Source organism: Opisthocomus hoazin, unplaced genomic scaffold (assembly GCF_030867145.1).
Source record: "Opisthocomus hoazin isolate bOpiHoa1 unplaced genomic scaffold, bOpiHoa1.hap1 HAP1_SCAFFOLD_207, whole genome shotgun sequence".
NCBI lineage: Eukaryota > Metazoa > Chordata > Aves > Opisthocomiformes > Opisthocomidae > Opisthocomus > Opisthocomus hoazin.
In genome coordinates this window covers 26,159-39,044 of record NW_027448745.1, presented here as the reverse complement: position 1 = coordinate 39,044, position 12,886 = coordinate 26,159, and the positions used below count along the sequence as shown (strand labels likewise).

Below are 12,886 nucleotides of genomic sequence, written 5' to 3'. Positions count from 1 at the left end.
CGCAGCCGCCCCCAGCTGCCTCACGTCCCCTGAAGCCTGTGTCCCGGAGCGCCCGGCCTCCCCCAAGGCCCGTGGTGCGGGCTGCCTCGGCCTCCCTGAACGCGGTCGCCGCTGCTTGTTTATGTGTGGCAGGGGCTGCGCTGAGGACGCGTTTGTCCGTTCGTGCCCTGGGGATGCCGTTGGCTGCGCCCGCTCCAGGCTTGTGTGGGCTGCGTGTGCCGGGCCTCGCTGTGCTGGCGGCGTGGGGGCGAAAAGGGAGAGGCGGAGCGCTGAGTGGCTGCGGGCAGGAGGTGGCGCGGCTGAAGCTGGAGAGTCCCGAGAAGGCTGAAGAAGAAGAAGAAGAAATGGAAGGCCACCTGGCTGGCAGCTGCCTGGCGCTGCGGGTGAGGAAGGCTCCGTCTTGGTAGCCCGCAGCAGGCCAGGCCGCCAGCGTGCCCCGCAGGGTCTGTATGTGTCACCAGCAGCAGCATGGTCCGGTTGTGGAGCGCGCGAGTGCGGCTGCGTGCGTAGGGAGCCTTGTCTCGTAAGAGCTGCGAGACATGGACGTTTTGTCTTAGGTGGGGGACAGCCAAGCGACCGGAGTTACGGAAGAGGAATGGAGGAGAGCAGGACGGAGAAGCGTCTGAAGCGGCAGAGTCTCCCGGGAGCGCGGAGAGCGAGAGCTGCGGTGAGTGGCGGGCCCTCGGGGCCCTGTCGCCCCTCTTCTGTGTCCCGAGCTGTCCCCTGGATCCTTCTCTCTCCCACGCTGCTGTGATTTTTTTTTTTTTTTTTCTTTTTCCTTTTGTTTTCCTTTCCCTGTACCTCCCGTCTTCTGTCTGTGTGTGTGTTCTGCTCCCTCTCCCTCTTTTTCTCCCTTCAGAATTTCTCTAGCCGGCTCCCTGTCTCTATTTCTCTGTCCTGCTGGCTGTCCGGTCGTTTCTTACTGTACCTCCCTGTCCAGCCGGCTCTCTTTTTGCTCTCCCTTTTTGCCTTTCTCTCCTTCTCTGTCCTGCTTCATGGCCCTTTCTTCTCTTTCTCTCCCTCTCTGTTCTCTAGCCCCTTGCTGGTTTGTTTTGGGGTTTCCCTGCACACACGCCCCCCGCCCCTTTCTTGGTCTCTTTGTCTAGATCTGACCCTTTCTTTGTTTCTCGGTCCCTTTTTTCCTGTTCACTGTCCTTTTTCTCTCTCTGTCTGTGTCCCCTGCGCTCCGTTGCCATCTTTATCTCTCCTTTCTTCTTCATCTCCTCCCCCTGCCCCCGTCTCTCTCTCCCTCTTTCGCGCTCACCGGCCCTACATTTTCGTGCTCCGTCTCTGCAAGGCTCCTCGTCCCTGTATTTCTTGATTTCTCTACCTCTCTGGCGTTTCCTTTCGACCCTTCTTTCTCTCTGAGCTTCTCGGTCTTCTCCCTTGTCTTATTTTCCTCTTCCTAGTGCTCTGCCCTGCTCCCCATCGCTTATTTTCTCTCTCCGTTTCTCTGCCCTGCTCCCCGTCCCTGTCTTTCTTTCTCCGTCCCCCTCGGCTGCTCCACAGCAGAGTTTTTCCTTTCTCTGGCTCTCTGACCCGCTCCCCGCCCACCCAGGTTGACCGTCCCAGGTTTTGTTCTGCGTCTCCATCCTGCCGCTGTCCTCATCTATCCTTTTGTGCCCTTCTCTTTCTGTCTCTTTTCGTGTGTCCCCGCTGCTTTTTTTCCCATCTCTGTCCAGCTCCCTGTCCCTTTCCTTTTTCCTCTTGCTGTCCTTTTGCCCTGCTTCCTCTTGCTGTTTTTTCTGCCTTTCTCTCTCTGCGCCATTCCCTCTCCCATCCTTTCTTTCTCGATCCCCCTGTGCAGCTCGCTGTCCCTTGTTTCCTTTCTCTCTTCCTCGGTATTTTTTTTCTTTCTCCATACCTCTCTCCCGCTGCCCGTCACGGTCGCATTTCTCCCCCCAACGCTGTCCTGCTCTGTCCCTTTTCTCTCTCTCTGTCGTTTTGTCCTGCTCCCTGTGTTTGTTTTTTAATTCCTCCCTCAGGGTCCCTCAGCCCGGTGCTGTTTTTTCCCTTCTCCGCCTCTGTCTCCTGCTGCCCAGCTGAGGCTTTTCCCCCTCCGTCTCTGTCCTGCTCCCCCGTCTCTTACTTGTGCCTGTCTTTCACTTTGTCCTGCCTCCTTGTCCCCTTTTTCTCTCTCAGTATCACCTTGTCCCGCTCCCTGTCCCTGTCTTTCTCTGACAATCTGTCCCGCTCCTTGTCCTTCTCTTTCCCTTTGCTGTTATTCCCCGTCCTTGTTCTGGCCTTTCTTCCTTCTCTTTCTGTCCTACTGCCCCAGTGCCTCTTTTTCCACCGCTGTCCTGCTCCCTGGCCCTTGTTTCCTCTCGCCGTCCCTCTGTCCTGCTTCCTGTCCCCAGTTTTTCTGTCTCTCTTTCTCGATCCTGCTGCCTGTCCGGTCGTTTCTTGCTGTACCTGCCTGTGCAGCCGGCTCTCCCTTTTTGCCTTTCTCTCCTTCTCTTCCTGCTTCCCGGCCCGTTCTTGTCTTCCTCTCTGTCTGTCCTCTATCCCCTTGCTGGTTTGTGTTGGGATTCCAACCCTGACCACCCACCCCCTTCTTCGTCTGACCCTTTCTTTGTTTCTTAGTACGTTTCTTCCTGTTGCCTGTCCTTTTTCTCTCTCTGTCAGTGTGTCCTGCACTGCGTGGGACGGTGGTGGGAGGCTGAAAAAGGGTGGGAAGCTGGGGGGGCGGAGTGGAGGCTGGAAAGAGGTAGGAGGTTGCAGAGGGGTGGGAAGCTGAATTAAGTAGAGGCCAGCAAAAAGGGAGTTAGGAGGCTATCGAGGGGTGGGAGGCGGGGGGGGGGGGGCGAGGAGGGGGGAGTAGAGGCCAGGAAAAAAAAGGAGGCCGGAAAGGGGTGGGAGGCTGCAGAGGGGTGGGAGGCCGGGGGCGAGAGTAGAGGCCAGAAAAAAAGGGAGGCCGGAAAGGGGTGGGAGGCTGCAGAGGGGTGGGAGGCTGGGGGCGAGAGTAGAGGCCAGAAAAAAAAGGAGGCCGGGGGGTGCGAGTAGAGGCCAGAAAGGCCCTTTTTTGTGGCTTCTTCCCTGTCTTTATCTCGCTTTCCTGCCTTGTTTACTCCTCTGATTCAAATTCTCTCTCGATCCGTGTGTTCTGCTTCCCACTCATCATATTCTCTCTTTTTCTCTGTCCTGTTCCTGAGGCTTCTTGTCTAGGAAGCCACGTCTCGTATGAGCTCTAAGACAGCCACATGCATTTTCTCTCAGGTGCAGGAGAGCCAAACGATTGGAGCTGCGGAAGAAGAAGGGAAGAGAGAAGGGGAGAGAAACATCTGAAGTGTCAAAGTCTCCCGGCAGCACCGAGAGTGAGAGCTGAGGTGAGTCGTGGGCCCTCGGGGCCCTGTCACCCCTCTTCTGCATCCTGGGCCCTCCCCGGCTCCCTCTCTTTCTCCCACTGCTACGATTATTTTTTTTTTCTGCTCTTGTGTACCTTCTTTCTCCATCTGTCTCTGACTTGTCCCCATCTTTTAGGTCCTCCCTCTTTCTGCCCTGCAGCCCGTGGCATTTTTTTCCTTCTTCCCCTCTTTCTGTTCAGCTCCCGGTTACTAGTTTTGCTTTCCTCCTACTCTGTAGCCTGTCAGTACTTTTGCTGTCTTTGGTGCTCTCTGTCTGCCTCCTCGTCCCTTGATTCGAGGCCTTCCTTCTCGGCTCCGTAGCACGTCACAGATCTACTGCTTTCTCCATGTCTATTCTATTCTATTTCCTCATCTCTCTTTGTCCAGGTCCCTGCCGCTATTCTTTTTTCCTCTGTCATGCTGCAGGGTTTTTTTTTTGCATCTCCTTCCTGCTCCCCGTTCTTCATTTTCGGTCTGTGTCCTGCTCCCTCTTCTTCTTTCTGCTGCCGCTCTTGCTCTCTTGCTGCTGCTTCTTTCTCCGTCTCTGTGGGACTGCCTGTCCCCGTCCTTCTCTCGCCGTCCCTTTCCCTGCTTGGTGCTTTCTCGTTCCACCGCCGCTGTCCAGCCACCTGTCACTTTTCTCCTCTCTTGTAGTGGCCTGCACCCTGCTCCTCATTTTTGGCAGCCTCTGCCGAGCAGCGCGTCGCTCCGGGAGGCGACGGACGGACTGTTCGCCGCTGAATCAACGGGCGCAGCTGCGGGAAGGAGTGCCGAGGTGTCGGAGGGGCAGAGGGAGCGTCGGGGGCCCCGAGCCCCGGAGCAGAGCGGCTCCCGGGACTGGCTGGGTGCGTGACTGAGTAAAGACCTGCGGTCCCTTTTGCCCTGGCGGCTGCGTTTGTGCTTGGTTTGCACGGGACGAGGGGCTGCGCCAGAGGCCAGGGGAGAAGGGGACGGGCTGTGGGGCTGGGGCGACGGCCCCCTGTTCCTGCCGGGGTCCAGCCGTGGGCCGGGGCCGGGGGAGCCCCAGGTGCGGGCAGCGGGGCTGATGGCGACGGCCGCTCCCTGTGCCGGTGGAGGGCCCGGTGCTGCCGTGGCGCGGGTGGCCGTGGAGGGGCCGGTGCTGCCGTGGCGCGGGTGGCCGTGGAGGGGCCGGTACGATCGCTGCTGCCACCCGGTGAGCAAAGTTCGGTACTGCGGCTCGGGTGGCGCCGTGTCCAAGGGCTCGCTGCTGCCACCCGGTGAGCAAAGTTCGGTACTGCGGCTCGGGCGGCGCCAATGCGCGGTGGCGCCGTGTCCAAGAGCTCGCTGCTGCCACCCGGTGAGCAAAGTTCGGTACTGCCGCTCGAGTGGCGCAGGTGCTTTGCGCGCTGGGAGGAGCCGTGCCCTGTGTGTCCGGCGCTGCAATAAGGAACGCCTGCCTGCTTGCTGAAGTGCCCAAAGGGCTTCAGAGAGTCTTTGTGTTTGCCCAATGACGGCATCGTGGGCTCCAGCCGTGGGCCGGGGCCGGAAGAGCCCCAGGTGCGGGCAGCGGGGCTGATGGCGACGGCCCCTCCCTCTGCCGGTAGAGGGCCCGGTGCTGCCGTGCCGGGCCCGATGCGAGCCGAAGGAGGAGCGGAGCCATAGCCGGGTTGCGGCTGCAGCGAGGGAGAAGGTGAGCGCGGGGTATGGGGGGGGGGGTTGGATGGAGCGGCGGGTCCCGGGGAAAAGCCCCCGGGAGGGCGGGGTCCGTGTCGGGGGCAAGGAGCGATGGGGGTGCGGCGCCGTGTCGGAGCCGCGAGTCGGTGTCTGCTCGGAGCCGGAGCCGGCGCTGGGCGCCGCCCCCTGCCCCGCTGGCGCCGCCCCCTGCCCCGCTGGCGCCGCCCCCGCCCCCGCAGGCGCCGCCCCCGCCCCCGCTGGCGCCGCCCCCGCCCCCGCAGGCGCCGCCCCCGCCCCCGCTGGCGCCGCCCCCGCCCCCGCTGGCACCGCCCCCGCCCCCGCTGGCGCCGCCCCCGCCCCCGCTGGCGCCGCCCCCGCCCCCGCTGGCGCCGCCCCCGCCCCCGCTGGCGCCGCCCCCGCCCCCGCTGGCACCGCCCCCGTCCCCGCTGGCCCCGCAGGCGTCGCCCCCGCTGGCCCCGCAGGCGTCGCCCCCGCTGGCACCGCCCCCGGCCCCGCTGGCGCCGCCCCCGCCCCCGCCGCCCCCTGGCCGCAACGCGGTACTGCAGCCCGGCGTTCGGCTCAGAGTGTGGCCCCTCCGGCGCGCCGTCGGCTCGTGGCGCATGCGCGGTGCGGCGGAGCAGCATGGCGGCGGGCTGGTGTTCGGTGCCGGGGCGGCGGGGGAGCAGAGAGGCCAGCGGTGAGGCGCGGGCTCCCCTCCAGCGGGTGCGGGGGTGCGTGGTGGCTGCCCGAGGGTGGTGGGACGGGAAGCTTGGAGCCGGCCGCTGCGGCAGGCTGCAGGAGGCGAGCCGGGTGCGGGCAGCCCCGGGGCCAGAGGCGGGAGGTGACGGAAGGGAATGGGAGAAGGAGGCGGGCACCCCCCCCCCCCCCCCCAAGTCGGCAGTGCTCCCCCGGCCCCGCTCGCCCCGCGCAGCCGCCCCCAGCTGCAGCACGTCCCCTGAAGCCTGTGTCCCGGAGCGCCCGGCCTCCCCCAAGGCCCGTGGTGCGGGCTGCCTCGGCCTCCCTGAACGCGGTCGCCGCTGCTTGTTTATGTGTGGCAGGGGCTGCGCTGAGGACGCGTTTGTCCGTTCGTGCCCTGGGGATGCCGTTGGCTGCGCCCGCTCCAGGCTTGTGTGGGCTGCGTGTGCCGGGCCTCGCTGTGCTGGCGGCGTGGGGGCGAAAAGGGAGAGGCGGAGCGCTGAGTGGCTGCGGGCAGGAGGTGGCGCGGCTGAAGCTGGAGAGTCCCGAGAAGGCTGAAGAAGAAGAAGAAATGGAAGGCCACCTGGCTGGCAGCTGCCTGGCGCTGCGGGTGAGGAAGGCTCCGTCTTGGTAGCCCGCAGCAGGCCAGGCCGCCAGCGTGCCCCGCAGGGTCTGTATGTGTCACCAGCAGCAGCATGGCACGGTTGTGGAGCGCGCGAGCGTGGCTGCGTGTGTAGGGAGCCTTGTCTCGTAAGAGCTGCGAGACATGGACGTTTTGTCTTAGGTGGGGGACAGCCAAGCGACCGGAGTTACGGAAGAGGAATGGAGGAGAGCAGGACGGAGAAGCGTCTGAAGCGGCAGAGTCTCCCGGGAGCGCGGAGAGCGAGAGCTGCGGTGAGTGGCGGGCCCTCGGGGCCCTGTCGCCCCTCTTCTGTGTCCCGAGCTGTCCCCTGGATCCTTCTCTCTCCCACGCTGCTGTGATTTTTTTTTTTTTTTTTCTTTTTCCTTTTGTTTTCCTTTCCCTGTACCTCCTGTCTTCTGTCTGTGTGTGTGTTCTGCTCCCTCTCCCTCTTTTTCTCCCTTCAGAATTTCTCTAGCCGGCTCCCTGTCTCTATTTCTCTGTCCTGCTGGCTGTCCGGTCGTTTCTTACTGTACCTCCCTGTCCAGCCGGCTCTCTTTTTGCTCTCCCTTTTTGCCTTTCTCTCCTTCTCTGTCCTGCTTCATGGCCCTTTCTTCTCTTTCTCTCCCTCTCTGTTCTCTAGCCCCTTGCTGGTTTGTTTTGGGGTTTCCCTGCACACACGCCCCCCGCCCCTTTCTTGGTCTCTTTGTCTAGATCTGACCCTTTCTTTGTTTCTCGGTCCCTTTTTTCCTGTTCACTGTCCTTTTTCTCTCTCTGTCTGTGTCCCCTGCGCTCCGTTGCCATCTTTATCTCTCCTTTCTTCTTCATCTCCTCCCCCTGCCCCCGTCTCTCTCTCCCTCTTTCGCGCTCACCGGCCCTACATTTTCGTGCTCCGTCTCTGCAAGGCTCCTCGTCCCTGTATTTCTTGATTTCTCTACCTCTCTGGCGTTTCCTTTCGACCCTTCTTTCTCTCTGAGCTTCTCGGTCTTCTCCCTTGTCTTATTTTCCTCTTCCTAGTGCTCTGCCCTGCTCCCCATCGCTTATTTTCTCTCTCCGTTTCTCTGCCCTGCTCCCCGTCCCTGTCTTTCTTTCTCCGTCCCCCTCTGCTGCTCCACAGCAGAGTTTTTCCTTTCTCCGGCTCTCTGACCCGCTCCCCGCCCACCCAGGTTGACCGTCCCAGGTTTTGTTCTGCGTCTCCATCCTGCCGCTGTCCTCATCTATCCTTTTGTGCCCTTCTCTTTCTGTCTCTTTTCGTGTGTCCCCGCTGCTTTTTTTCCCATCTCTGTCCAGCTCCCTGTCCCTTTCCTTTTTCCTCTTGCTGTCCTTTTGCCCTGCTTCCTCTTGCTGTTTTTTCTGCCTTTCTCTCTCTGCGCCATTCCCTCTCCCATCCTTTCTTTCTCGATCCCCCTGTGCAGCTCGCTGTCCCTTGTTTCCTTTCTCTCTTCCTCGGTATTTTTTTTCTTTCTCCATACCTCTCTCCCGCTGCCCGTCACGGTCGCATTTCTCCCCCCAACGCTGTCCTGCTCTGTCCCTTTTCTCTCTCTCTGTCGTTTTGTCCTGCTCCCTGTGTTTGTTTTTTAATTCCTCCCTCAGGGTCCCTCAGCCCGGTGCTGTTTTTTCCCTTCTCCGCCTCTGTCTCCTGCTGCCCAGCTGAGGCTTTTCCCCCTCCGTCTCTGTCCTGCTCCCCCGTCTCTTACTTGTGCCTGTCTTTCACTTTGTCCTGCCTCCTTGTCCCCTTTTTCTCTCTCAGTATCACCTTGTCCCGCTCCCTGTCCCTGTCTTTCTCTGACAATCTGTCCCGCTCCTTGTCCTTCTCTTTCCCTTTGCTGTTATTCCCCGTCCTTGTTCTGGCCTTTCTTCCTTCTCTTTCTGTCCTACTGCCCCAGTGCCTCTTTTTCCACCGCTGTCCTGCTCCCTGGCCCTTGTTTCCTCTCGCCGTCCCTCTGTCCTGCTTCCTGTCCCCAGTTTTTCTGTCTCTCTTTCTCGATCCTGCTGCCTGTCCGGTCGTTTCTTGCTGTACCTGCCTGTGCAGCCGGCTCTCCCTTTTTGCCTTTCTCTCCTTCTCTTCCTGCTTCCCGGCCCGTTCTTGTCTTCCTCTCTGTCTGTCCTCTATCCCCTTGCTGGTTTGTGTTGGGATTCCAACCCTGACCACCCACCCCCTTCTTCGTCTGACCCTTTCTTTGTTTCTTAGTACGTTTCTTCCTGTTGCCTGTCCTTTTTCTCTCTCTGTCAGTGTGTCCTGCACTGCGTGGGACGGTGGTGGGAGGCTGAAAAAGGGTGGGAAGCTGGGGGGGCGGAGTGGAGGCTGGAAAGAGGTAGGAGGTTGCAGAGGGGTGGGAAGCTGAATTAAGTAGAGGCCAGCAAAAAGGGAGTTAGGAGGCTATCGAGGGGTGGGAGGCGGGGGGGGGGGGGGGGCGAGGAGGGGGGAGTAGAGGCCAGGAAAAAAAAGGAGGCCGGAAAGGGGTGGGAGGCTGCAGAGGGGTGGGAGGCCGGGGGCGAGAGTAGAGGCCAGAAAAAAAGGGAGGCCGGAAAGGGGTGGGAGGCTGCAGAGGGGTGGGAGGCTGGGGGCGAGAGTAGAGGCCAGAAAAAAAAGGAGGCCGGGGGGTGCGAGTAGAGGCCAGAAAGGCCCTTTTTTGTGGCTTCTTCCCTGTCTTTATCTCGCTTTCCTGCCTTGTTTACTCCTCTGATTCAAATTCTCTCTCGATCCGTGTGTTCTGCTTCCCACTCATCATATTCTCTCTTTTTCTCTGTCCTGTTCCTGAGGCTTCTTGTCTAGGAAGCCACGTCTCGTATGAGCTCTAAGACAGCCACATGCATTTTCTCTCAGGTGCAGGAGAGCCAAACGATTGGAGCTGCGGAAGAAGAAGGGAAGAGAGAAGGGGAGAGAAACATCTGAAGTGTCAAAGTCTCCCGGCAGCACCGAGAGTGAGAGCTGAGGTGAGTCGTGGGCCCTCGGGGCCCTGTCACCCCTCTTCTGCATCCTGGGCCCTCCCCGGCTCCCTCTCTTTCTCCCACTGCTACGATTATTTTTTTTTTCTGCTCTTGTGTACCTTCTTTCTCCATCTGTCTCTGACTTGTCCCCATCTTTTAGGTCCTCCCTCTTTCTGCCCTGCAGCCCGTGGCATTTTTTTCCTTCTTCCCCTCTTTCTGTTCAGCTCCCGGTTACTAGTTTTGCTTTCCTCCTACTCTGTAGCCTGTCAGTACTTTTGCTGTCTTTGGTGCTCTCTGTCTGCCTCCTCGTCCCTTGATTCGAGGCCTTCCTTCTCGGCTCCGTAGCACGTCACAGATCTACTGCTTTCTCCATGTCTATTCTATTCTATTTCCTCATCTCTCTTTGTCCAGGTCCCTGCCGCTATTCTTTTTTCCTCTGTCATGCTGCAGGGTTTTTTTTTTGCATCTCCTTCCTGCTCCCCGTTCTTCATTTTCGGTCTGTGTCCTGCTCCCTCTTCTTCTTTCTGCTGCCGCTCTTGCTCTCTTGCTGCTGCTTCTTTCTCCGTCTCTGTGGGACTGCCTGTCCCCGTCCTTCTCTCGCCGTCCCTTTCCCTGCTTGGTGCTTTCTCGTTCCACCGCCGCTGTCCAGCCACCTGTCACTTTTCTCCTCTCTTGTAGTGGCCTGCACCCTGCTCCTCATTTTTGGCAGCCTCTGCCGAGCAGCGCGTCGCTCCGGGAGGCGACGGACGGACTGTTCGCCGCTGAATCAACGGGCGCAGCTGCGGGAAGGAGTGCCGAGGTGTCGGAGGGGCAGAGGGAGCGTCGGGGGCCCCGAGCCCCGGAGCAGAGCGGCTCCCGGGACTGGCTGGGTGCGTGACTGAGTAAAGACCTGCGGTCCCTTTTGCCCTGGCGGCTGCGTTTGTGCTTGGTTTGCACGGGACGAGGGGCTGCGCCAGAGGCCAGGGGAGAAGGGGACGGGCTGTGGGGCTGGGGCGACGGCCCCCTGTTCCTGCCGGGGTCCAGCCGTGGGCCGGGGCCGGGGGAGCCCCAGGTGCGGGCAGCGGGGCTGATGGCGACGGCCGCTCCCTGTGCCGGTGGAGGGCCCGGTGCTGCCGTGGCGCGGGTGGCCGTGGAGGGGCCGGTGCTGCCGTGGCGCGGGTGGCCGTGGAGGGGCCGGTACGATCGCTGCTGCCACCCGGTGAGCAAAGTTCGGTACTGCGGCTCGGGTGGCGCCGTGTCCAAGGGCTCGCTGCTGCCACCCGGTGAGCAAAGTTCGGTACTGCGGCTCGGGCGGCGCCAATGCGCGGTGGCGCCGTGTCCAAGAGCTCGCTGCTGCCACCCGGTGAGCAAAGTTCGGTACTGCCGCTCGAGTGGCGCAGGTGCTTTGCGCGCTGGGAGGAGCCGTGCCCTGTGTGTCCGGCGCTGCAATAAGGAACGCCTGCCTGCTTGCTGAAGTGCCCAAAGGGCTTCAGAGAGTCTTTGTGTTTGCCCAATGACGGCATCGTGGGCTCCAGCCGTGGGCCGGGGCCGGAAGAGCCCCAGGTGCGGGCAGCGGGGCTGATGGCGACGGCCCCTCCCTCTGCCGGTAGAGGGCCCGGTGCTGCCGTGCCGGGCCCGATGCGAGCCGAAGGAGGAGCGGAGCCATAGCCGGGTTGCGGCTGCAGCGAGGGAGAAGGTGAGCGCGGGGTATGGGGGGGGGGGGTTGGATGGAGCGGCGGGTCCCGGGGAAAAGCCCCCGGGAGGGCGGGGTCCGTGTCGGGGGCAAGGAGCGATGGGGGTGCGGCGCCGTGTCGGAGCCGCGAGTCGGGGTCTGCTCGGAGCCGGAGCCGGCGCTGGGCGCCGCCCCCGCCCCCGCAGGCACCGCCCCCGCCCCCGCCGCCCCCGCCCCCGCAGGCTCCGCCCCCGCCCCCGCAGGCTCCGCCCCCGCCCCCGCAGGCGCCGCCCCCGCCCCCGCAGGCGCCGCCCCCGCCCCCGCAGGCGCCGCCCCCGCCCCCGCAGGCGCCGCCCCCGCCCCCGCAGGCGCCGCCCCCGCCCCCGCTGGCACCGCCCCCGCTGGCGCCGCCCCCGCTGGCGCCGCCCCCGCCCCCGCTGGCGCCGCCCCCGCCCCCGCTGGCGCCGCCCCCGCCCCCGCTGGCGCCGCCCCCGCCCCCGCTGGCGCCGCCCCCGCCCCCGCTGGCGCCGCCCCCGCCCCCGCTGGCCCCGCAGGCGTCGCCCCCGCTGGCACCGCCCCCGGCCCCGCTGGCGCCGCCCCCGCCGCCCCCCTGGCCGCAACGCGGTACTGCAGCCCGGCGTTCGGCTCAGAGTGTGGCCCCTCCGGCGCGCCGTCGGCTCGTGGCGCATGCGCGGTGCGGCGGAGCAGCATGGCGGCGGGCTGGTGTTCGGTGCCGGGGCGGCGGGGGAGCAGAGAGGCCAGCGGTGAGGCGCGGGCTCCCCTCCAGCGGGTGCGGGGGTGCGTGGTGGCTGCCCGAGGGTGGTGGGACGGGAAGCTTGGAGCCGGCCGCTGCGGCAGGCTGCAGGAGGCGAGCCGGGTGCGGGCAGCCCCGGGGCCAGAGGCGGGAGGTGACGGAAGGGAATGGGAGAAGGAGGCGGGCACCCCCCCCCCCCCCCAAGTCGGCAGTGCTCCCCCGGCCCCGCTCGCCCCGCGCAGCCGCCCCCAGCTGCCTCACGTCCCCTGAAGCCTGTGTCCCGGAGCGCCCGGCCTCCCCCAAGGCCCGTGGTGCGGGCTGCCTCGGCCTCCCTGAACGCGGTCGCCGCTGCTTGTTTATGTGTGGCAGGGGCTGCGCTGAGGACGCGTTTGTCCGTTCGTGCCCTGGGGATGCCGTTGGCTGCGCCCGCTCCAGGCTTGTGTGGGCTGCGTGTGCCGGGCCTCGCTGTGCTGGCGGCGTGGGGGCGAAAAGGGAGAGGCGGAGCGCTGAGTGGCTGCGGGCAGGAGGTGGCGCGGCTGAAGCTGGAGAGTCCCGAGAAGGCTGAAGAAGAAGAAGAAATGGAAGGCCACCTGGCTGGCAGCTGCCTGGCGCTGCGGGTGAGGAAGGCTCCGTCTTGGTAGCCCGCAGCAGGCCAGGCCGCCAGCGTGCCCCGCAGGGTCTGTATGTGTCACCAGCAGCAGCATGGCACGGTTGTGGAGCGCGCGAGCGTGGCTGCGTGTGTAGGGAGCCTTGTCTCGTAAGAGCTGCGAGACATGGACGTTTTGTCTTAGGTGGGGGACAGCCAAGCGACCGGAGTTACGGAAGAGGAATGGAGGAGAGCAGGACGGAGAAGTGTCTGAAGCGGCAGAGTCTCCCGGGAGCGCGGAGAGCGAGAGCTGCGGTGAGTGGCGGGCCCTCGGGGCCCTGTCGCCCCTCTTCTGTGTCCCGAGCTGTCCCCTGGATCCTTCTCTCTCCCACGCTGCTGTGATTTTTTTTTTTTTTTTCTTTTTCCTTTTGTTTTCCTTTCCCTGTACCTCCCGTCTTCTGTCTGTGTGTGTGTTCTGCTCCCTCTCCCTCTTTTTCTCCCTTCAGAATTTCTCTAGCCGGCTCCCTGTCTCTATTTCTCTGTCCTGCTGGCTGTCCGGTCGTTTCTTACTGTACCTCCCTGTCCAGCCGGCTCTCTTTTTGCTCTCCCTTTTTGCCTTTCTCTCCTTCTCTGTCCTGCTTCATGGCCCTTTCTTCTCTTTCTCTCCCTC

General features: G+C 63.2%; 1 protein-coding gene across 7 annotated transcripts in view; it reads left to right on the top strand.

The window, feature by feature from the left end:
• The window catches only part of LOC142359242 (uncharacterized), a 41,211-nt gene that overhangs the window by 25,143 nt on the left and 3,182 nt on the right, over positions 1-12,886 (top strand). Inside the window, exons 12-17 of one of the 7 annotated variants that reach the window (XM_075411943.1) lie at positions 558-667; positions 6,460-6,569; positions 9,122-9,231; positions 9,904-10,094; positions 12,000-12,311; positions 12,422-12,531. In XM_075411943.1, coding sequence (XP_075268058.1) covers positions 558-667; positions 6,460-6,528 — 179 coding nt within the window. In that variant the 3' untranslated portion in view covers positions 6,529-6,569; positions 9,122-9,231; positions 9,904-10,094; positions 12,000-12,311; positions 12,422-12,531. Of the gene's footprint in view, positions 1-132; positions 472-557; positions 668-3,216; positions 3,327-3,998; positions 4,190-6,037; positions 6,286-6,459; positions 6,570-9,121; positions 9,232-9,903; positions 10,095-11,999; positions 12,312-12,421; positions 12,532-12,886 lie in introns of those variants that run through there. The other 6 variants (XM_075411944.1, XM_075411945.1, XM_075411939.1 and 3 more) reach the window with 6 other exon arrangements.